Source organism: Pantherophis guttatus, chromosome 2 (assembly GCF_059756535.1).
Source record: "Pantherophis guttatus breed Tessera chromosome 2, ASM5975653v1, whole genome shotgun sequence".
NCBI classification, from domain to species: Eukaryota; Metazoa; Chordata; class Lepidosauria; order Squamata; family Colubridae; genus Pantherophis; species Pantherophis guttatus.
Genome location: NC_142064.1, coordinates 132,285,673 through 132,310,649, shown reverse-complemented (window position 1 = coordinate 132,310,649; position 24,977 = coordinate 132,285,673). Strand labels below are relative to the sequence as shown.

At 41.7% G+C, this 24,977-nt stretch overlaps 1 protein-coding gene and 1 long non-coding RNA gene across 2 annotated transcripts in view; one reads left to right on the top strand and one right to left on the bottom strand.

Moving 5' to 3' along the window:
* Nucleotides 1-2,050: 2,050 nt before the first annotated feature.
* The window catches only part of LOC148115330 (uncharacterized), a 47,150-nt gene continuing 24,223 nt past the window's right edge, over nucleotides 2,051-24,977 (bottom strand). The window contains exons 2-3 of the long non-coding RNA XR_015731923.1: nucleotides 3,359-3,444; nucleotides 2,051-2,251 (exon numbers count right to left, since the gene is read on the bottom strand). This is a non-coding gene — a long non-coding RNA (uncharacterized LOC148115330). The remainder of the gene's footprint in view (nucleotides 2,252-3,358; nucleotides 3,445-24,977) is intronic.
* Nucleotides 8,812-16,700, top strand: LOC148115331 (uncharacterized). The gene is made up of 2 exons (XM_087888198.1): nucleotides 8,812-10,540; nucleotides 16,633-16,700. Exons 1-2 carry the CDS (start codon nucleotides 8,812-8,814, stop codon nucleotides 16,698-16,700), a joined length of 1,797 nt encoding a protein of 598 aa, XP_087744324.1.

The window sequence follows — 24,977 nt, the reverse complement described above, 5'->3', positions numbered from 1 at the left end:
GGAAGGATACTGCAAAATCCCCATTTCCTCCCGATCAGCTGGGACTCGGGAGGCAGAGAATAGATGGGGGCGGGGGCGGGGGCAGTCAGAATTTTTACTACGGGTTCTCCAAACTACTCAAAATTTCCGCTACCGGTTCTCCAGAACTGGTCAGAACCTGCTGAAACCCACCTGTACGGTATGTATGTATGTTTGTTTTCTTTGTATGTATGTATGTATGTATGTATGTATGTATGTATGTATGTATTGTTTATTAGATTTATGTGCCGCCCACTTCATCTCATTTATCACCTTTAAAGACTTTCATTACCTGAGGGGCAGCCATCTCAGGGACCAGTGGGAATAGTCCACTGCAGTCACTCCAGCAGAAAGGACATGCTGCAGACCCCACCCGTCAAGGAATTCTGGCTGGTGCAGTGGTGAGTTGCTACCAGTTTGCCCCGGATCAGACAAACCGGTAGTGGCGGCGGGAGGCTCCGCCCACCTGCCCGGACATCTCTGCATATGCACAGAAGCATTGCACACGTGCATGCGTACACGAGCGCCCACAAGCGCCCACAAGCAAACCGGTAGTGGCCAAAATTGAAACCCACTACTTGGCTGGTGGCATCTAGGAGAAGAGCCTTTTCTGCTGTGGCCCCTTCCCTTGAGAACATCTGGCTACTGGAGGTTAGATTTGCCCACACCCTCTTGGCCTTCTGGAAGGGCCTCAAAGCCTGACTCAGCCAATTGGCTTGGGATTTCAGTGGGTCGCTTTACACTGGAGGTAGGTGGTAGAGTAAGAGAAAAGATCCCCACCTTCATACTGCTCATTGACTTGATTCCCAGCTTTACCTAATTTACCTAATTCTTCATGTTAGTTCTTAGTATTTTTAGATTTGTGTTTTTATTTTAATATAAGCTGCCCAGAGTCATTTTGGAAAGTGAGATGGGCAGCATATAAAACTAGAGAATATTGCAAGAAATTGTCTATGGAGTTTCTCAATCATCCAGGTCATGGTTATCCTAAAGGTGCTTTTTCTAAAAGGCAACTGGACTTTCTTGGGTTTTTTTTTTCTTTGAAAACATTTTATTTCTCACCCAAAAGCTCATTTAGAACTGAAGAAGCTTCTTGGATGAGAAGTGAAACATTTTCAAAGAAAAAAAAAAGTCAAGTATTGCCTTTCATAAAAAGCACCTTTGGGTTTGCAAGAAATTGGAATAGTGCCCTTCCAATTCTTTGAACCAATTCCCACCCATCTACCCCAGAAAGCACAGTGAATGGCAAAGGGTACAAGGAGAGCAGCAGGTTGCCTACCCCTACAGCAGGAAAAGGAGGGATTTTCCTCAATTTCACTCCTTCAAAGGTCCTTGCAAACCATGGTTGCAACCTAATTTAGGATGCTGTAATTCCCTACCGCAGCCTGTGGCTCTGATATCCTTGCTGAATGTAGTAAGTAGATAGCTTGGAGAACTTCCATTTCAGATCCTGAGGGCCATTTCCCTTCCAGGCAAATCTAAGCCAGGATCAGATCTGCTAGTAACTGAGGAACACTGTTATGCTGCTCTATATAGGTCCTATCCTGAGATTCATTGCTGAGACTGATTCAGAGATCTTCTGGCACTTGGGCAGAAACCTCAGATAACACAGAAATCATTTTACAACATGTAAACTTTTATTTGTTTTGTTAGAAAGCACTGGTCTAATATTGCTGTTTCTAAATGTCTGCTATACTGGATATTTTAAACTTCTTTTGTTGGTCCTGGCTTTGCTTGAAACGGTTGCTACTGGATGTTATTTCATCATGCTTTCAAGATTGTTTTTATGTTCAACGGGCTGCCTTAGAAAGGACATGATCTTGGAAGCTGGTGGAAAAAAAATAAATTGAACAAATATATATTTGTCTGAAAGAGTCAATGCTGAGAGCTAACATGACCATCATTCCAAAGTTATGTGAAAGAAAACTTCTGTTAAAGCAAAAGCAACTGTCCATTGATTTCCAGATATCAAAATAAGGACCAAAGGAACAGAGCGCTCTTAAAGGATCCCAATACAGGACTTAATGTCATGTAAAAAGAGCCAAGACAAAAAGTGAACTTGCTCGTTTTCTTGGTTTCTCCTCATAACTTTCCATGGGTGGAGTTCCATGAGCATTTATGAATCTGAAATGTTGTTAGCGCTTAACATCTTTTTAAAAAAGTATTACAGTAATCATTGTGCTTTGCATTTCAATTTTGCCTTTCATCCTCTGGATAGATACAAGTTTTCTTCCTAGAACAATTAAAATATAACTTTATTATTTATTTATGTTCAATTTCTATAGCCACCCAACTCAATCAATGACTCTGGGCACCTTACAATTCTAGAATTATAAAACAATTTTAAAAACATTAAAACAATAAAAAAACATCCACAAAATAATAAGCAAAAAATAGCACCTGTAATGATTAATTAACGAATACAGGTAGTCCTCGAGTTACAACAGTTCATTTTGTGACCGTTCAAAGTTACAACATCACAGAAAAAAGTGACTTATGACTGTTTTTCACACTTACGACTGTTGCAGCATCCCCACGGGCATGTGATCAAAATTTGGATGCTTGGCAACTGGTTCATATTTATGACAGCTGCAGTGTCCCAGGATGTGACCCCCTTTTGCGACCTTCTGACAATCAAAGTCAATGGGGAAACCAGATTCACTTAGCATCCGTGTTACTATTTGGACAACTGTAGTGATTCAGTCAACAACCATAGCAAGAAAAGTTGTAAAATGGGGTAAAATTTACTTAACAACTATCCCACATAGCAACAGAATTTTTGGGCTCCATCTTGATTGTAAATTGAGGACTACTTGTATGTACACACACTTTTATTCTTTATTTGGGGTAATCATTTTTATTTTTTTTTTGCCAATGGCTGCATTCCTGAAAAGTACTTTAGTGGGAGCCTATAGATTTTGCAGGGGATGCGGTGGCTCAGTGGCTAAGACACTGAGCTTGTCGATCAGAAAGGTCGGCAGTTGGATGGTTCGACTCCCTAGCACCACATAACGGAGTGAGCTCCCTTTACTTGCCCCCGTTTCTGCCAAAGGCATGTAAAAATGCAAGTAGAAAAATAGGGACTGCCTTGGTGGGAAGGTAACAGCATTCTGTGCACCTTTGGCGTTTAGTCATGCTGGCCACATGACCATGGAGACATCTTCGGACAGCCCTGGCTCTTTGGCTTAGAAACAGAGATGAGCACCAGCCCCTAGAGTCGGGAATGACTAGCACATATGTGCGAGGGGAACCTTTACCTTTACCTATAGATTTTGCCCCAGATCAACACGCCCATCATTGGGAAAAAAATAATAATAATGCAATAAATTAAAAGACTCACATGTCTGGTCACCTCCATTTGGGGGAGCCAAAACATTGAAATTGATGGCCCTGGACGAAGCTTTTGATGCTTGTTTTTTTGCACACCTGCGCTTGAAAAAGAAGTCTCTATTAGCCAGAAGGGATTGTGTGTAATAAAGGATCGGACACGATTAGAGTAATATGCCCCAATTTGTATTACCGATTAAGATGTTAAATTACATCCTGAAATATTGGAAACTATTTTTAAGGAGTTATGGTTGTATCAGACCTGAGCTGTTGCAAAGAGAATTATTATGAGAAATTGGAAAAATCATAATATTCACAATATTAAGGAGTATATTCAAGGGATGCATGATTTATCCATTAAGGATTTTATGAGATTTTGCAATATGAACTTTTTTTCCTAAGATGTGACCAGAATTGGATGCAATATTCCAAGTGTGGTCTCACCAGTGCAATATAAAACTGTACTAGCACTTCATGTGATCTTGAATTTATTCCTCTGTTGATGCAGCCTACGACTATGTTGGCTTTTTTTGGCAGTTGCGGCACATGGCTCGCAAATATTTAAAGCAGCTATCTGCTAAGACACCAAGATTCCTATCACACGGCTACTGTTGAGCCAGGAGGTACCACCTATTCTACATCTATGCATTTGGTTTTTCTTATGTAGGACCTTGCTTTTCTCACCATTAAATTGTATTTTGTTGGATAGGGTCTATTGTTCAAGTCTGTCAAAGTCCTTCTGAGTCTTGAATCTATCCTATAAAGTGTTAGCTATTATTCTCCCTGGCTTGATGTTGCCTGCAAATTTGATGACTTCCCCTTCTATCCCCTCATTTAGATAATTTATGAAGAAGTTGAAGGGTATTGTGCCCAAGAGGCAGACTCTGTTTTCCACTTTCCAAGGAAGTGATGTGCTTTGCATAAGGACACAATTCTGAGAAACAGTTGGATTTTATGATTTCCAAGATAAAAGACAATGCATTGTTTTGTTTCTCCATCCCCATACTCCTAGGAAAGAGTCCTAAGGGCAATCTGTAATCACATCAGCACCTGGCTGAGTCCAATTTGAAAATTTACTACTTCTACCTGAGTTCATATAAAAACTGTGATAATAGAAGTTTCCTTGACTTTAGTATCTGCCTTTTCATCCTCTTCCCTTGTTTGTTTTCATGTTTTATTTATCATTACAGATGATGAGCTCTGGAGAATCAAATGTTTGTACATTGCTTTGTTTTTTGATTGGTCCTAAAGAAAGCTTTTGCATTTTATGGAATGTGGTTTTTCTACAAAGAACAAACTTTATTTGTTCTTTTCAAGCATAGGCACATGCAAGTATTTCAGACAACTGATTGCCCTTTCTTAGGGTGAATGTTCTTTATAATAATTCTGCCCTGAGAAGGTTAATGGCTTTAGAATATATACAACAGTCCATGTCACAGCAATAGAAGAGCAACCTTTGTGTCTTCTGTATGTACTGGTATGTGAAGATAGATAAATAGGGGATTGTCAAGGTGTGAAGAACAGAAATTTACTAATTTATAACTCACTCTGTGAGTATGTGTGGGTGTGGATGTGTAGGTCTGAGTGAGATGGGTAGTTAAGAAATATGAAGTATAAATGAATGAATGAGTGAATGAGTGAATGAGTGAATGGATGGATGGATAGATAGATAGATAGATAGATAGATAGATAGATAGATAGATAGATAGACAGACAGACAGACAGACAGACAGACAGACAGACAGATAGATAGATAGATAGATAGATAGATAGATAGATAGATAGTCTGTGTATACAGGTAGTCCTCAATTTACAACAGTTCATTTAGTGACCATTCGAAGTTACAATGGCCCTGGAAAAAATGACTTATGACCATTTTTCACACTTATGACCGTCGCAGCATTCCCATGGTCACATGATTAAAATTCAAATGCTTGGCAATTGGTTCATTTTTATGACCATTGCTGTGTCCTGGAGTCATGTGATCAGAAGGTTTTGCAACCTTCTGACAAATAAAGTCAATGGGGAAGCCAGATTCACTTAACAATTGTAACTAACTTAACAACTGCAATGATTCACTTAACAACTCTGGCAAGAAAGTTTGTAAAATGGAGCAAAACTCACTTAACAAATGTTTCACTTAACAACATAAATGTTGAGCTCAATTGTGGTCATAACTCGAGGACTACATGTAATGAAGGCAAGTATACATGTCCCAGGATAACATTACGGGATCCAATCTGGGTAAATCACCGGGACCACAGGTTTTGTCTTCTGAGCTTTCAGACTCATGCTGGAGCCCATCTTCAGGGAAATTCTCTATATTTAATCATAAGGATATTAATATATTTAATTATAAATATGTAAACCATCTGTACTATTTTCTTCTTTTGAAAAAAAAAAAAACACCTTACCAACTTTAGCAATCCAGGAAAACAAATATTTTTTTCTCAAATCATGTTGCTATATGTAGTTTGGTGCATTAGGACTTAATCTTGGTCTATATCTGCAGGAGAAAGAGGAGCCAAGATCCTGAGACAGTAGAGCTAAAGATATTATTATTCCTTTAGCCAGCCAACAAATAAACTAGGTTGATAGTTATCTAAATTTTTCCTCATCTCATTTTTATCTTAAGTGTAAACTATGGTTCCAACAATAGGCTGGCAAATTGTCAGATTGAAATAATCTTTACACAAAATAAGCAATGACTAGTTGGAACTTGTTGGCCTAGGAGGAAGAAAAATCTAAAAATTCTAAGTGGACAGATACCCTTAATAACAAGGTGGCACAACTTTTGCTGTATCAGGGACTGGGTCAACCTTCAAATGACCTCTCAGGATTTGTAATGCAGAAATGAATAGGCACATAAAAAGTGCTTAAAAGTAGAGTGGGAGTAAAAAGTAAAACTTTATTTTAATGAATATAATTATTTTGCTGTTCAATTTTAGTGAACACATTTAAAGTGACCCCAGCTCTGATTGTCATGATACCTGCAGATACATAATTTGCCTAAACATGCCCAACCCTATGTTAGGAAGAGTGATGGGTGAATATTTTTCCCCACTGGCAAATGAGAGAATGGGAGGAGAACTGCAACCCTAGAGAATTTACCCTTTCCTTTACTTGGCCTACAATTAATAAGAAAGAACTCCTTACTTCATTGGGCTGTTACTTTATTATAGATCACCAATAAGAGCAGCAAAAATTATACCTATTTACCTTTCTATCAGATCAAGAGTTGGTAAATAACATTAACTGAGTTCTACCAATATTTATTTATTCATTCATTTATTAAATTTAAATACACCTTGATGGGCTCAAGCCAGCCTTTTAAAAGCTCTAACGTTTAAAACTTTAAACCAATATAAATGACAAACTAAACTAAATAGCCATTTTTCCTCATTCTGCATCCAGTATTAAGTTGAAGTTTTTGTAAAAGAGGAAAATCCTACAAAGATGCATGACAACCAGTCTTTTCACTATACAGCTTGTGAAATGAAAATTCACTGAAATTATTAAAGTGTTACACCCTTCTCTTGATGTGGTCTTGGTTGATCGACTGCTCCTGGGGAAAGTAGCAATATTGAATTGCCTCCATTTGTACACAATATACCCTATGGTGCTCTAATGGAGTCCAAACTCTTTTCTAACCTTTTCTAACCTTAGTGAGCTTCAATAACTGTTTTTTGGAGGTCCTCAGGAACCTCCTTTGTTGAGTCATGACACACTTCCACATATCTTTGTTGCGAAGGTTAGACTTTGACCATGAATACACACAATTTATGTTCTTGTTCTTCCAGACTCATAGCTAATTAGCATCCCTTTGATCCCTGGAGGCTAAAACATATGAAGAACTTTTGCAGGTTGCAGGAATTGGGTATGTCTAATATAATGAAAAGAAGGATTAGAGGAGACATGATAGCAGTCTTCCAATATTTGAGGAGCTGTCACAAAGAAGAAGGAGTGAAACTATTCTCCAAAGCACCTGAGGGTAGAACAAGAAGCAATGGGTGGAAACTAATCAAGAAGAGAAGCAACTTAGAACTAAGGAGAAATTTCCTGACAGTTAGAACAATTAATCAGTGGAACAACTTGTCTCCAGAAGTTGTGAATGCTCCAACACTGGAAACTTTTAAGAAGATGTTGGATAACCACTTGTCTGAAGTGGTGTAGGGTTTCCTGCCTGCGCAGAGGGTTGGACTAGAATAACCTCTGTTATTCTATGTTCTATGTTCTGATTAAAATCTCTGGCTCTAATTTCTCCTTCAAATAAACAGAAAACCCTAGTTTTCTTTTGCCACAAATAAATATATAACTTTAGATCCTTTCCCTCAATGAATAAATGAACAAATACGCTTTTCAGTCATGTTTCAGGCATAGTTAGGGTGGTCGGAGACCTGGGGGGGGGGCTAAGGAGGGTTCAGAGGTGGTCGGAGTGGTAACTGCGGCGCCTCGGACAACCCTCCCCCCCCTCCTCCTTCCCCCACCGGGCCATTATTAGGCCCGATAACTAATCTAACATGCTTGCCCTGCCGGTTTTCTGTTTCGTGGAGACGGTTCCCACCTGTTTTCCATCCACCTGCTTGCCTGTACTACCTAGCTATACACCGCCTGTACGAACATTATGGACAGTTTCCCAGAGACTTTGGGACCTGGCTCTGTTTGTCATCTAGTACGCTTGCTGTATGGAAAAATGGCAGTTTACAGGAGGTTGAACGGAGCCGGTATCTTATCATCGTTTCACCACCGAATGGGATGCACCATCTCCCCATGACCAGTTGGCCGACCAGCGTGAGAGGCTGGTTGGAGGATTACCCTGAGCTGGCTGGAACATAGGACTCCGCCACTGCCGTGAGAGGACAGTGGAGACTCTCTTGTTATGGTCAACCTGCCTTGTTTTCTTCCCTGGACAATTTTTGGACTATCATAATGGAGCCCTTGGCCATGCCTCACTACTACCTCAGGGCTTTTGATGTATTTAAGGTCTCAGTTTCTTGGTCTGCGAGACTCCCCCCTCTCGCAAGCCTGGCCCTCCAGGTTATCGAGGGCCTACCTCAATGACGGGCTTTGGAACCCAGAGAGGTGGCATGTGGCAAAGAGGGGGCTGAGGGGTTTTCTGAGTAAATTTTTAGATAAATTTTTAAGGGGTCCCGGGGGGGGGAGGGTAGGATTCGAACTAGAGCAGTGGGTTTGGGGGATAACCCACTAAGGGGAGGGTCGGGCCTGGCCATGACGCGCGGCAGGGGGGGTGGGGGATCCGGGGGTGATGGGGGGGGTCGAGCTTGTCCAGATTGTGTTTTTACCATCGGTACTGTGAGTGGGAGGGGTAGATATGGCGGGAGCAGGGGGCCATATCATGTGGAGGGAGCGCGTGCCCGCTGTCTTCGAGCGGTGGCGCGCTCCGGCCCCCAAGGCTCCACTCGTTCTCCAGGTTGCACAGACCCTCAGGGCCTGGGCCTGCGACTGATGTTGTGCAACGCCAGGTCTGTAGTAAATAAAGCCCCCCTCATTTGTGATCTTGTTCAGGAGGGGGGAGCAGACCTGGCGGGTATTACGGAGACCTGGTTGGGCCCGAAGGGAGGGGTCCCTCTGGTAGAAATGTGCCCACCAGGCTTCCACGCATTCCATCAGCCGAGGTCACAGGGGAGGGGTGGTGGAGTAGCGGTTGTTATTAGAGAAGGTCTTAGGCCGAGGGAGGCCACTGTCCCTCAGACAGCCGGCTGTGAGTCTCTCTTCGTGAAGTGGGGTCATGGGGTTCAGATGGGTCTGCTGATCACGTACCTGGCTCCCTGCCACGTGGCAGCAGCCCTGCCCGAGCTTCTCAATGTCATCGCCGCGGTGGCGGTTGATACCCCCAGACTTATGGTCATGGGGGATTTCAACCTGCCGTCCGTGAGTGAGGCATCTGAGGTGGCTCGGGAGTTCATGGCTTCCATGACGGCTATGGACCTAACCCAGTTAATTAATGGCCCTACACACGTGGGGGGAAACACGCTGGATCTGGTTTTTGTCTCTGGACAGTGGCTGAGTGATCTTGAGATAGGGGATATAGTCATCGAGCCCTTGTCATGGTCGGATCACTCTCTCCTTCGCCTTGACCTTCGAACCGCTGCACCCCGCCGCAGGGAGGCGGAACCGATAAGATGGTACCGCCCCAGGCGCCTGATGGAACCTGATAGGTTCCAGATGGAGCTTGGGCCAATCCCTGAGGTTCTGGCTCACGCCTCGACTGGAGACCTAGTGGCCGCCTGGGATAGGGCGGCTGCTGGAGCTCTGGATCGAGTCGTGCCTTTGCGGCCTCTGACCCGGTGCCGATCTCACCTGGCTCCTTGGTTCACTGAGGAGCTAAGGGAGATGAAGCGCCGGAAAAGACGCCTAGAGAGTAGTTGGAGGGCCAGTCGTGCTGAATCTGACCGGACACTGGTAAGAGCTCATATTAAGAATTACCTAGTGGCGATAAAAGCAGCAAAATGTACTCATTATGCTGCTCTTATTGCGTCATCAGATAATCGCCCGGCCGCCCTGTTTAGGGTGACCCGCTCCCTGCTCCACCAGGAAGCGCGGGAGGACCCCTTGGAGGGAAGAGCCGAGGATTTTGTTCAGTATCTGTATGACAAAATCACTCAGATTCGGGAAGATCTGGACTCCGACTGGGTAGATCCAGCGGGGATGACGGAGGCAGGTCCTGAGAATGTTATCTGGGATGAGTTTGATCCTGTGACCCCTGAGGACGTGGACAGAATTCTGGGCAGACTGAATGCGACCACATGTTTGTTGGACCCGTGCCCGTCCTGGTTAGTGCTGGCTTCCCGGGAGGTGACACGAGGCTGGCTCCAGGGGATTATAAATGCTTCATTGGGTGAGGGTGTCTTTCCCGCCGCCTTGAAAGAGGCGGTGGTGAGACCTCTCCTCAAGAAGCCTTCCCTGGACCTGGCAGTATTGGCTAACTATCGTCCAGTCTCCAACCTTCGCTTTGTGGCGAAGGTTGTTGAGAGTGTGGTTGCACGACAGCTTCCCCAGTACCTGGATGAAACGACGTATCTAGATCCGTTCCAGTCGGGCTTCAGGCCTGGGTACAGCACGGAAACGGCATTGGTCGCGTTGGTGGATGATCTCTGGAGGGCTCGGGACAGGGGGTGCTCCTCTGTCCTGGTCCTGTTAGACCTCTCAGCGGCTTTTGATACCATTGACCATGGTATCATGCTGCACCGGTTGGAAGAGTTGGGGGTGGGAGGCACCGTACTACGGTGGTTCTCCTCCTTTCTCTCCGACCGGTCGCAGTCTGTGTTGACGGGGGGGCAGAGGTCGATCCCGAGGCCCCTTATATGTGGGGTGCCACAGGGGTCGGTTCTCTCACCCCTTTTGTTCAACATTTATGTGAAGCCGCTGGGTGAGATCATCCGTGGTTTCGGGGTGGAGTACCATCAGTACGCTGATGACACCCAGCTGTACATCTCCACCCCAGACCACCCCAACGATGCCCTTGAAGTGATGTCCCGGTGCCTGGAGGCCGTACGGATCTGGATGGGGAGGAACAGGCTCAGGCTCAACCCATCCAAGACCGAGTGGCTGTGGTTTCCGACGTCCCAATATAGTCAGCTGGTGCCATCGCTGACTATTGGGGGCAAATCATTGGCCCCCACAGAGAGGGCTCGCAACTTGGGCGTCCTCCTGGATTCACGGCTGTCTTTAGAAGAGCACTTGACGGCCATGACCGGGAGGATTTTTCATCAGGTTCGCCTGATCCGCCAGTTGCGTCCCTTTCTGGATTGGGACTCGTTACGCACGGTCACTCATGCCCTCGTCACCTCCCGTCTGGACTATTGTAACGCTCTCTACATGGGGCTCCCCTTGAGGTGCACTCGGAGGCTCCAACTGGCGCAGAGTGCGGCCGCGTGGGTGGTGATGGGAGCGACGTGGCGCTCCCATGTAACACCTCTCCTGCGCGAGCTGCACTGGCTCCCGGTGGTCTTCCGAGTGCGCTTCAAGGTTTTGGTTATCACCTTTAGAGCGCTCCATGGCTTAGGACCTGGTTATCTACGGGACCGCCTGCTACCACCAATAGCCTCCCACCGACCAGTACGCTCCCATAGAGAGGGGCTCCTCCGGGTGCCGTCGGCCAAACAATGCCGACTGGCGGCCCCCAGGGGGAGAGCCTTCTCTGTGGGGGCACCTACGATCTGGAACGAGCTCCCCCCAGAGATACGGAGGATCCCGGATCTGCGTACCTTCCGTCGCGCGCTTAAGGCCTTTCTATTTCACCAAGCCGGCCTGACCTAAGCTTTTCCCCTTTTTAAATGGAAATTTTAAATTTGGTTTTAAATTGTTGGGGTTTTAAATTTGTTCAGCCAAATTATTTAATTTCGTTTTAATCTATTTTAAATTTTGTATTTATATGTTTTATTCCATGGCTGTGCACCGCCCTGAGTCCTTCGGGAGTAGGGCGGTATACAAATTCAATAAAATAAATAAATAAATGTGTTTAATTGGGTTCTCTTTAGTTGTAGGAGAGCAGATCATAACTGAAATCAGATTTATATTGAAATATTCAAAATTAAAAACAATGCGCAAACTTTTAGATGGCCCTGTAGATATCACACAAGAAAACAGTCATACAATATATGTGTACGACTCTCTCATATTGAATGTAACAAATATGGCTGCACTTATTTATTTAATCTTACCACATCTCTATTTTTGAATTGCTAATCATGCAAAATTACTTCAGGGAGGGGGATACATATAAGAGTTCAGCTGAACTCAAGAGGGAATAAGTTCTCTTCTTCCTGAGTTGCGTACATAATGGAAGCCAGGTTATTCAGTCTTTTCCAATGCACTATCTCACAGGAATTTTATGTGACTTCAAAATACAGCCCTAGAGATCTCCGGAAAGGATATTCACTGCAACAAAATCTTAGTCCACAACACCACATTTTATTTTCTTCATCAAATGTACTGTCTTCTCCTCCTAGGTATCCTGAATTATTCACAAAAGCATTATAAGTTTGTTGTTTTTTTCAATCTTGGCAATTTTAAGTTGCGTAGATATCGATGCCCAGAATTCCCCAGCCAGAATTGAGGAATTGATGTCCACATATCTTAAAGTTGCCAAGATTGAGAAACACTATCCTACTTTCTTGGGATGACTTTTCCAGGCAATTTATAAGACCAAAAAGCAAGGGGGGAAAACCCCCTAATTATTCTAGGTCATGGACTGAACTTATGTGGACTCGGGGAAGTAGACTCTGGGCATAACAGTCTATCCCACTCATGCCCATTTGTAAAAATAAATGTTCTGATTGCTTTTTGATGAGTAACAGAAAAGAAAAAGAAAAAAAATAACCATGTGCATTAATAAATGGTGATACAGAGAACTAAACAAACCAGAAAAATAAGTAAACTTTAAAAAAAAAAAAAAAAAGCATATTAGAATGATTAAACATATGACAGTACTGAAATCTTAAAACAATGAATTGAATCTTGTCTACATAGAATCATATTGATCACATTTTCCGTAGCTTTGGACCAAAAGTACATCCTTATATATACAGTATAGATATATCCTTCATCCAGGATTTTAAGGTGGGAATACTACTGGCTTTCCAAAGAGGGTAAAAGCTTCTTATCTGCCCACTTATGATAAATGCAAACTTCTTCACACCTTAGTTAAGTTTGAAATTTTTGGAACGTAACTCAACATTTCTTATACACCTTTGACCCTTATTTCTTTGTTAAGCATCCTAGTTACAATTCTAAAATATTAAACTAAAATGGTGGCAGAGTCGGACAGACCTCAAACACATACTTCAGAGTACTGTCTGCCATGTTGCCTTTTCAACATACAGAAACTGAAATATCCTCACTTATATTTAGAACTATACATTCCATCATCCAGTCAGCATGATGAATGGTCACAGAGCACAGGGATCATAGTCTGAAATATATGGAAGACAGGAGGTTGGGTAGATTGCTTATTCATGGTGCCTCTCAACTGAGGGAAATTGGTGTTAAATATAAAAAAAATGCTGAATAGGCCAAGGTACTTGTTTCCTTGTTTCCTTTTTCCAAGGGAGTTAACAAACCATTGTCCTTTTAAATGTTTAACTGAAACTGAGATCCACCATAGCTAAATGACTGCCACTACTCTAAATCAGGTAGAATGACACAAGAGACATTTGGCTCCTTTCAGCTGTATCTTTCCTTATATCCACACTCTTATCTCAGTTATTTATAGAAAGATAAATAATCTGCAACAACACTTCCTTATTTATTTAATTTAATTTATTGGCTGCCCATCTTACCATGAGGCAACCCTCGGTGGCATACAATATTAAATGTACTGTATGCACTGTATGTATCATAGCACTTCTTACGTACTTTCTTTTAGACTTGTAGTTTGGTTGATTGAAAAATATAATTTTTAAGTTCTTTAAAATGAGATGTTCAAACCCCAATACAGGGAAAGAAGAACAGACTGAGATTATAAAGCATATGAGATTGAAAAGGGGAGAGCCAAGAAAAAGAAAAGTATCTGTTGACATATTTCTCTTTCTGAAAACAATATAGTTCACATTCCCATGTCACAAATAGTGTTCATGTTTAGGTTTGTAGACATGCAACATATGGACTCACCTAAAATAACCCGTCTGAAAGAATACAAGATTAAAAATATATTCTAAGGAGGTACAGGCTGAAAGTAGTTTTTTTTTTTAAAGGCTGGTTTTTGATGGATCCCAATCACAGTCACTAGTAAGTTTTCCTGTTTTGCTTGTCTTGGAAGACAATCTTCCACAGAACAAGTCTGCATCCTTGGCAAAGCTAGGTGTGAAGTGCCAGAATTTTGATCGCATAAATATTTCTCATTTCTTGTGAAATTCATAATTTGTAATATTACAAATACAGTTGGGAAGGGTAACACACTAACGGACTCAAATTAGGCATTTTTAATGTATTTTCTACAAATTAGGCCTAATTTTTGACAAATTAGGCCTTATACACCAACACTGTATTAGATACACAGCTGGAATAGTGGAGTGGATTCAAGCAGAACTAAAAGCCTTGGATAGGAAGATCAGAAAAATAATGACACTAAATCATGCCCTGCATCTACGCAGTGACATTGACAGACTCTACTTATCAAACAAAAAAGATGGGCACGGAATATTGCAAATGCACCAGACATTTGAAGAAGGATGGCATTGGAAGAATATCTGAAGGACGGTGAAAAATATGCACTGAAGCTAGCGCAGCAGGAAGGCTTACTATTTACGAGATGAAACTGGCTTACCAGAAAAGCCAAATGAAGAACAGTTTGAGAAGATGAAAAATGGAAACGCTGGGGAATGAACAAGAGCGTCTCTGGGTACATGCCGAGGACAGAAATCTGTTTTGGCACCAAAACTTATCCTTTAATCTTTCATAGGCAGATCCATTCTTGCTTCTCCTCATAATGGTCTACCATAGTCAAGAGAGACTTCCACATATCAGACTACAACACACTGGGATTTGGAATGTGGACATGTTTGTCACACTCCAGATGTGGGAGGGAGGGAGGGAGGGGGAAGAGGGAGGAGAGAGACACACAGAGAGAGAGAAGGAGGGAGGAGAGAAAGAGAGAGAAAGAAAGAGGGAGGGAAGAAGAAAGAGGGAGAAAGAGAGGGAGAGAGGGAGGGGAAAAGAAAGAGAGGGAGGGAGGGAGAAATAGGGAGGGAGAGAAAGAAAGAGAGAGGGAGGGAGGGAGGGGGAGAAGGAGAGAGAGAGAGAGAGAGAGAGAGAGAGAGAGAGAGAGAGAGAGAGAGCCTATCTTTATACACTTCTGTGTCTCCGAACTAGGGACTCCTTGACTCTCTATCTGCAAGTCACCCCGGACTCTCTCAGTAACTAATTTCGCTCACCCTTCAATTACCCAGACGCTCCCTCCATGTTACCATCATCCTCTTTGGCCCTCTCTCTCTCTCTCTCCCTGTGACTGGTTGAGCAGAAGGCGGGCAGGCGACGCGCAATTGAGCCAGCCTGCCAGCCTGCCTGCGGAACCTTCCCAGGCGCAGCATCAGCCCTCCGGCGCGAAAGCAACCATTGCTCAGTTGCTCAGCTCCGCAGCCCCCTTTTCACCGTGACTCATCAGGCAGGCTCCAGACGCTTTATGATTGATAACACCGCGCCTCGCCATCAATTTTAATCCCCCCCCCTCCTCCAATCCATGCCTGCCTGCCTGCCTTCTCCCGAGCCAGCACGGAGCCCGGCGTTCCGTCTCCGTGTCTCTCTCTTAAATGGATGCCCTTCCCCGGCTCATAATCCACGGCCTGGTTAGATAGGCAGGTCCGTTACTCAGCCGGCGTGACTCGGAGTCTCTCCCTACTGACATGTTTATGGGGGATTTAGGTGGAGAATTAAAAACTGGCGGGAAAAGTCAGCTCCCGGGAAAAGGGAGGGCGGGGGTAAAGAAAAAGAGCGGAGAGGTTCCGGGAGAGAATTAGCGATCCCCTTCTCCAAATCTGCCTCATTCCTGGCACTGGCTAAGGTCAATAAAGGGGGGGGGGGAAACCATACATAAATAGAGCTTTGCTCATGACCTTTTCGGGCCCCGTCCGACAATGTAACCGCATTTTCAAACCGAGAAGAGAGAAAAATATTTATGAAGACAGTTGGGGCAGCTTGAATAGTAATAATAATAATAACCAGAAAAGTAAACTCAGACCCCTCCATTTCAGTTCTGTGATATAATTCAGCCCAACGTTTCGTCTACAGTCAACATCCAAAAGCAATTAAACTACCCTCATTAAAGTTATTTATTGAACTGCCTGCTTTAGATAGAAAGTGGAGGGAAAAACGAGAAGGGGGAGGAGGATATTGGGCTAAACTAGCGCCATTTCCCAGCAGGAGAAGGAATAAACAGATACTTAAAAATTAATTAGAATTTAAACTAAGAATAAAATAAAAGACTGCTGGGGAAAGGGAGAGGCATGTACCAAGGGAGAAGTTGGTTGGGGGGGGGAATGAAAACATAAACCATAAAATATACTTGGGCCCAAAATTCTTAAATGAGCCATCGGAACCAAAAGGAGAAGGAAAAGTTGTCTGTGGCTTTCCCTGGTGAATTTGTCCTATTACTTTTGGCAGGCAGGCCAACTTGATACTGCAACCCTCTCCAAACTATTCATGCTTGAGTTAAGGCTATTCAATCTGGGTTGCTCAAATCCAGTCAACTAGTATTACCAGTAGATGGTAGCAAAGAAGCTTTTAACTCTCTGCTGCCAACTAGTGGTGCTCTGACTTCTTGCCACCCAGATCAAGTGTCGCCCAACGGAAGCGCCATTTGGTTCACTGAGGTCTACAGTAAATGTTTGCCGACCTAAGAATGCAAAATCAAATTGCAAAAACTCCCCTTATCAATGAATAGTTTATATCTATTAAGGAAAGTACAAGTTGCTTCTTTTTGTGTCGTTTGAAACTCTACATATACTCTATAAGAGCCTTGGTGGTGCAGCAGATTAAAGCACTGTTAAGTAACACCAGCTGCCTGTAATTACTGCAAGTTCAAATCTCACCAGGCTCAAGGTTGACTCAGCCTTCCATCCTTCCGAGGTAGGTAAAATGAGGGGGCAATAAACTGACTTTGTATAAAAAAGAACACCGCTTAGGGGAGGCCGAAAGCCCTACTAAGCAGGTATATACAAAAGTATGAAGGCTATTGCTTAACGCATTGTAAGCCGCCCTGAATCTCCGGAGAAGGGCAGCATATAAATCGAACCAATAAATAAATAAATACATCTGTTGGGGGGGGGAAGAGGGCGGGAGCCACATTGTACCTAATGTTTCTTTGAGTAACAATATGTTAAGATGGGATCACAGCATGGAAAGATTTTAGAAAAGCAAAGGCTGAGGAGAAAAAAAAAACCTCTTCTTTAACCACTGAATACTCCTCTCTCAAAACGCCAGTAGAATTTTAAATAGCCCAAAGAAATGAGCAGCATATTAAAGACAGAACAAGCATTTAGTAATATGTATCTCTGTGGCCCTTTCCCCTCTTTGAGTTGTCCTAGCTTGCCTTTGTGCATAGTAGGGCTTTATGTGTGTGAGTGCCTTCTAGTGACTGCCTGTTTTCTTGGCAACCTTTTGGAAATGGTTCCCATTGCCTGCTTCCTAGGGCTGAGACAGAAGGCTGGCCTAAGGTCATCCAGCTGACTTTGTGGCTAAGGCAGGACTAGAACTCACCATCTCCCAGTTTGTAGCTTGGTGCCTTAACGACTACATCAAACAGGCTCTCTTACAGTAGGGCTACCAATTTGGAAAACCACTAGATAGCAGCAAAGAACCAGAATACCGCTGTGGCTGCCATCTGCTGGTCATCTGGAATTGTGCACCCAAGATATGGTAGCTCCAGTGGATGGTAGTAGCATGAAATCACTGCATCAAAGAAAACATGACCACTTCTAAAAGACTGAATTGTCCATTTCCCTAATCAAAGTATTTGATGACTAAATTTAAATGGTAATTTGGGTGAGGCTTCCAAAATCTGCAAGATCATTCCCTGACTATAGACCAGGTTGGCTAGGGCTATAAAGATTTGGAGTCTATCAATATCATAAAGAAGACAAGTTTCTTAATTGCCTTGCTAGATACCCTTCTTGAGCTGACTCTCCTCATATGTCATTTCTTCATTAAAAATTTAGGCATCTAGTCACTATATGTCTGTAGCAATTTTCCTCAATTGATGTGTTAATCACACTGTTTCTTACTGAAACAGTTCATCATCGAACTAGCAGTCATCAGCTGTAGCCATCAATCTGGTACAGAGAAATTAAGTGTATGCCAGACGTGTCTAGATCTGTCCCCATGACTCTATGTTGTGATGAACAATTTCGAAGCATTGTGGCTGAGAAAAGTGAACATTCAATTTTTGACCTGAGTTGTTCATTCAGAACCACAAGTTGATGTTGTCATGTTTAAGAGAAAACTTGACATTGAACATTATCAGTTTAAAGCATTAAATTAAGATCACAAGCTACTCTTTTCATTTCCAGAAAGTTGTTCTCATTGGATAAACCCTGCTCACAGGGGTAAAATAAAAACAAAAAGATTTCTAATCATCTCTTATTCTTTACAGGAATCTATATATCAAATTGGGAGGTTTTCTTCACCAAGGTAATTTCCGTAGCGGAGTACATAAGCATAACAAATATTTCTTCCTGTAAATTGGAAAGAAGAGAGAGATTATTTATGTGACTGCCTCTACAAGTCTTCTTCTTAGAATCTTCACAGCAAGACTGTAATAACCATCAATAACAGATGATTCACCTGAAACAGATCCCAGAAGAAAAGTCTTACTCATGACAACCAAAGATTCAAAGACAGGACAGTCACCCAATACTTTATTGAGCTGAGGGGGTGGGGGGGAGATCAGTTTTTTTGTAGAAATCTTCCATTCTTTGAGGGGAGGAGCTACAGAAAGTATACATAGGTGCCTTATTGGGTGGGTGAGGAGAGGGATAAGTTTAGTTCCCCCTCCCCATTTTTTTGAACTATGGCCAAGACCACACTAAAGATCTATATATTCTTACAATATCACCTGAGCATTTCTGACCACTATAAAACTTGTATCCAGCAGTGATACATAGCTGGATGACATTATAACACAGTCCAACCTCTTAGTATGGAAATGGTCTAAGATAAAAGCTCTTTTAGGACTGACATGGATGTTGCCTGCCTCAAAAGACAAGGACTTTGGGCATCTGAAATCTAGAGAAAAAGAGGTGGGGAAGGAATGGGATGTGGGTTATCAGACAGCATGTACCTCTAATTCAGATTATTCTCCCACCCTCCTTATTACTCTATACTTTGGTGGATTTTAACCTATTTCACAGACGATTTTGCTTGAGATGTCATATTTTGGAGAAGAACAGATTAAACACCAGGTCACAATGGCTTTTTCCTTGGATATTTGCATTGGGGTTTCCCCCCCCCTCTTTTCATATAGAGAGCCAATGAGCAATCAGAAAAGTTCAGAGAAGAACAACAAAGATGATCAAAGGCCTGGAGACTAAAACATAGGAAGAACGACTGCAGGATTTGGATTTGGCTAATCTAAAGAAAAGAAGAATTAGCAGTATGATGATAGCAGTATTCCAGTATTTGAGGGGCTGCCACAAAGAAGAGGGGGTCAAATTATTCAAAGCACCAGAGGGCAGGACAAGAAACAATGGTTGGAAACTAATCAAAGACAGAAGCAACCTGGAATTAAGGAAAAACTTCCTAACAATGAGGACATTTGACCGGTGGAACAGCTTGCCTTCAGAAATCGTGGGTGCTCCATCAATAGATGTTTTTAAGAAGAGTTTAGAGTCTAAACTCTTTAGTCACTTATCTAAAATGGTATAGATTCTCCTGCTTGAGCAGTGGGCTAGACTAGAAGACTTGCAAGGTCCCTTCCAGCTCAATCTGTTCTGTTCTGTTCTGTTCTGTTCTGTTCTGTTCTGTTCTATGATAACACATAAAGCACATAATGCAATGGGCTGTAGGTTCATTAATATGTTGGCTGCCATCAATCTGTCTTTATGGCACTTCAGAATCATTTTTTATCTCCACACTAGCCCTCAGTAGCAATGGGTTCTTACCTGTTGACGGCATTTCGTTGCCATAAAGTTTGTTGATTGTTCCAGGCTCTCATCTAATGACGCTCATAATTAAAACATTATACTCAGAAGCCTTCAACAAATTATGTCTGAGAAAAAAAATCCTACCCTGTTTCAAGGATTTCACTTGGGACATTAGCAGAACTTAATATTTCTTCACTAAGTTTATTATATTGATTGGTCGTATTACTGCTACACTGGAAAGTCTTTAAACTTTTATACATTTGGCATCAGTGTATAACATAAATGAATAGTATTTATAGTACTTCATTAAATTATTTACTCTATTACTTTCAAGTGTTATTCATAGAAAGACCATGATTTCTGCTTTCTAGTGGACAAAGCACATAAATGGATTACTTAAGATAATAAATAGATGGAATAAGTAGCTTTTGCGTTTTCAGTCAGGAAGAAGCAACAATTGTTGTGCCCCTGGATGCTAAACTTTGACTCTGCATCCATTTTACAACCATCATCTTGGGCTGATTTTGAATGTCCTATTTCACACCTAAAGTATTTGGCCAAGTTTTTTTGGATCTTCCTCACCCAATGAAAAAATTTGGAAAGCTTTTTACTTTATTTTGATCTGGCCTAATGTACATATTTCCCAGCTGTGGATTTTTAATTCTTAATATTAAAACCATTCACATAATATGTTGGGGATCTAACTCTCTGAAACCATTCTGTCTGCAAGCAGTCTTTTTCTTATGTAAGCTCACATACTGATACGTTTTGCCCCAGAACAGAGGAACACTAAATTATTTCTTCATTATTTTTTCTTTGCTTTCAGAATGAATACATGCGGTTTATGGAATGTATGATTTCTTTACTAACTATAGTCAGATGGCACCTTGATTTGATCATTCAATGGGTCAAAAAAAGAGTGACCAAGCTTTCCCTTGAACTATGGGAAAGATTATTTGAGTAACACTAAAGCTGATGAAAAAGTATTGCTGCAAATAACTGCTCATTATTTTTGCAAAATATTGAGATGTACAAATTTGGATGACTTCTTCTTTTTCTTCCTTCTCCTCCTAATTAACAGAATTCATCACAACTGCATAATATAATGGCTATTAATTTATGCACAAATAGCTTACCAAGAAATGTTTAAGAGGTACCTAATTTAATTTTACCACCAATTTTACCTCTTTACCACCAAGTATCTCATAATGGAGGCACAAGACATATCATAATGGAGCTAAAACATACAGGTACGATAGTCATGTGAACTCCTAGAGAACTTTGGCTTTAAAAAAGTACAATTTTATTTTAATCAATATTATTGATTATTTATATTATTTTATCCAATCAATAAAACAATTTTTGTGGCCTTATGGAATTCCAGATGTTTGCACCTGATCAAGACAGAGATGGAACTCATTAATCTGGAGAAAACTTGTTACCCCATACATGCTTCTTTTACTAGCTGAAATACATTGATAATCTGATCTTGAAGGGAATAGTAATACCCACTTTGGTCTAGTGGTTAAAGCCACTAGACTAGAAATCAGGAGACGTGTGAGTTCTAGTCCCACCTTAGGCATGGCAGGGTGACTTTGGCCAATTGCTGTCTCTCAGCCCATGAGGGCAAGCCAGTGGATCACTGCTTGTTGCAACCAATGGATCAACTCTCAATTGATCCAAAAAACATAGCCTCTGCACTTTCAGGAAAATGCTAGGAAGAAAAAAAAATTTTTTTATATTTAACTTTGGTAAGATTTCCTCTTGCAAGAAGAATTTTGGGGAAATTCCAGATGACAGTCAGAATGAGATTGAAATGTACTTTGTGCTATGTACTTCCAAAAGCTTGAGGGAGGGCAGAAGGGGGAGCAGGAAACTCTGCAATACTAAACGTGTACATGTAGATTTAGCAGTAAATCCCAGGAGGCTATCTTATTCCAATGGTAATAAACTGAAGTTTCTGCCAACTTCAAAACTGAGGTTTTCATTTATTTCCCAAGCAGCAACTATTAAGTGTTGAAAATCCCAGCTTTAATCCTTCCCATCAGTCTCCAAGCAGGGTGAAAAAAAGTCCCGTCTCTGAAACTTAGAGAGCTCCTGCCACGCAGAGCAGGCTCTACTGGGTCAGGTGGACCAATACTGTACTATATCATCTTAACAGTATTTCCTATATTACTATATGAAGAAATCTGTCTTTTCTCCAGTGATTCAACCAGATTGCATCCAAGTAGGTAATGTTTTTAATACTTTGTGAGGATAGATTCAGACCAGGAGAATATAAATAAATTAAGTTATAATCTTAAAGGGCAGATATAAGGGCTAAGAGTCATTGATCTCTGTAGAGTTTATTTCTAAGCAGTGTAGGGTTGTGCTATCCATGTTTTAACTTGAACAACTCTTCGAAGAGTAAAGCTCAAACTCCTGTAACGTATGGTGTAAGCCTTCTTTTTTAAAATGGGAGGGGGGAGGAAAGACCAAATATACAGTATATTTTTGAATACCCTACACTTAAAACAGAAATCAGATTTGAGGAAATCTTCCTGTCACATTATTGAAGGGTTCCCTCCCATTCAGAAAAACACCTTTAAATTTTGATGGTATGTTTTGTGTAATGTGGAAATCCTATATAAACTCCTGTGAAATGTGAAAGAATCAGGTCATTAGAAAACAAATTTGGGCTCCCCCTAATACAGATTTACACGAAAAAGTAAAATCTCCCTTGAATAAAGTTCAACTGCAAGTAACTTCTTGGACTCAACAGGGTATTTTCATGGCATGGAAATTGTTGACCACTGGGTTTTCTATGGAATTTGCCTTCAACTTTAGACTGCAGCTATAGATTTTAGAATGGTATTATATTCAAAATGTATATGAAGGGAAAACATTTAGAAACAAAAGAGTGAGAGAGAGAGAGAGAGAGAGAGAGAGAGAGAGAGAGAGAGAGAGAGAGAGAGAGAGAGAGAGAGAGAGAGAGAGAGAGAGAATGGTAGTGTCAAAGTAGGAACAAAAAACAACAAAAAACAAAAAATAAATTAGTGACAATATTTTCTCTATGAGAGCCAGTTTAGTCTAGTAGTTAAGGCATCAAGCTAAAACCCTGGGAGATTTGAGTTCTGGTCCTGCCTTAAGCATGAGTGACTTTGGCCCAGTCCCTCTTTCTCAGCCCTAGGAAGCAGGTAAGAGCAAGCCACCTCCAAATATCTTGCCAAGAAAACTTTAAGGACTTGTCCAGATAGTCCCTAGGAGTCAAAACTACACGAAGGGACACATAGACAGCATTTTTCCTATAATGATAATATGTTCTGCAAGCTGAGCTTGATTGCTGGTGGTTTCATAAAAGCATCCATGAAGTTATTTGGGTAATATTAAGAAGTGGTTTGTTCTTTTCTGGATTTTTTGAAACCTGTCAGTGAAGCCTAACACCCAGAGGATTCTTGGTAGCCTCCCATCCAAGCATTAGGGGAGATAGACAATATAAATTTTAATAAATAAAATAAATTAACTAACTTCATCCTCCTTGACATTTCTGAGATCAGCCAAAGTGAGGTAGGTATTGTATTAAAATATGTGATGAGGAACCTAGATGGAACTTCTATAGATCAAAGATCACCAGACAAGAGCAGTCGCTAGAGGCCCCTGCTCTATAGTGATAATATCTGAATATTTTACATTACAATTCTTCAATGGGCCAACAATTTTCAGGTCCTCCTGAGGGGAAAAAACCTAAATGATTGTATGTCCACTCAAAAGAAGATATGAGATGCTAGTGGGAGAAATTTCCTCATCCGTTTCCATGCCATATTTTCTGAAAGGAAAGTACAATGTTTCTTTAAACTCTGTGGGAAGAAATTATTGTTGAAACAATTAATATTCTATTGCAATGGAGTAGCCTCCCCCAGACCCCTAAAAATTTTAACTTCAGAATCTAAAGTTTTAATTGAATTTTAAATTTAAGATCCTTGCTTATTGTTTTTAATATTTTATAGTGCATTTTATTCAATATCTGTAAGCCGCCTAAAGTCACCTTTGGCAAGTTGGGTGGCATACAAGTTTGATAAATAAAATAATAATAAAAAGTAAAGAATCTCCATTGGGCCTCAGGACCTTAACCTTAAAACAGCAACTTTTCCACTGTCATCTTTTGATATGATTCTGCTTCGTTTATCAACCAGTTCTGCCCCTTGGCAGAGAAATGATTTCCCATAATTCCTGTTCGAAGGTTACCTAAATTAAAATGTTCTCTATATCAGTTGTGAATGACTTGGCCCTCAAAATGAGGATGGGGATGCCTGCATCTTATGAATGGACAACTGTTAAATTTCTACATTATGGAGAAACAGAGTCACCCATATAAGGTTACGGGTGGAACACACATTCCAGTTCCACATGGCTTTTCTCAATTATTGCAACAATCATCATCTTGTGCTAAATCTCTTGACTGAAAACTTTACAGGAGAAAGCGCCTCTTTTTTTTTCTAAAACCAGAGTGGTAGGCATGGCGCTCTCCTGAAGAATCTAAAAAATGTTCCCACCTTCCTCTTTCCAACAGACTGTTTCCCGTAACTTAGAACATTCTGGGGCCATTTTCAGGAAAGCCATAAAACCAGGAACAAAAGCTAGGATATATTTCTGAAATAAAAGAGACATTTATCATGGAAAGAGTTCTTGGCTCATTCCAAAAGCCCAAATTCTGAAAGATTTATTTAACTGAGTGTTTACAATGCAGTGGGTGTGCATCGTGTATATTTCTCAATCGTATATTTAAAGGTAAGGGAAGCTGAAGAGAGCAGGGCTGCAGAAGATAAGAACAGATCTGAAACCCCCCCCCTCTCTCTCTCCCTCCCTCCCTCTCTCATTCTCTCTCTCTCTCATTCTCTCTCTCTCTCTCCCTCCCTCCCTCTCTCATTCTCCCATTCTCTCTCTCTCATTCTCTCATTCTCTCTCTCTTGCAACACATCTTTTGCACATCTTGCAACATCCTATGCCATTTCCCCCTCCCCCAACCCTTTAATTTACCTGAGAAAGAGGCCGCTAGGA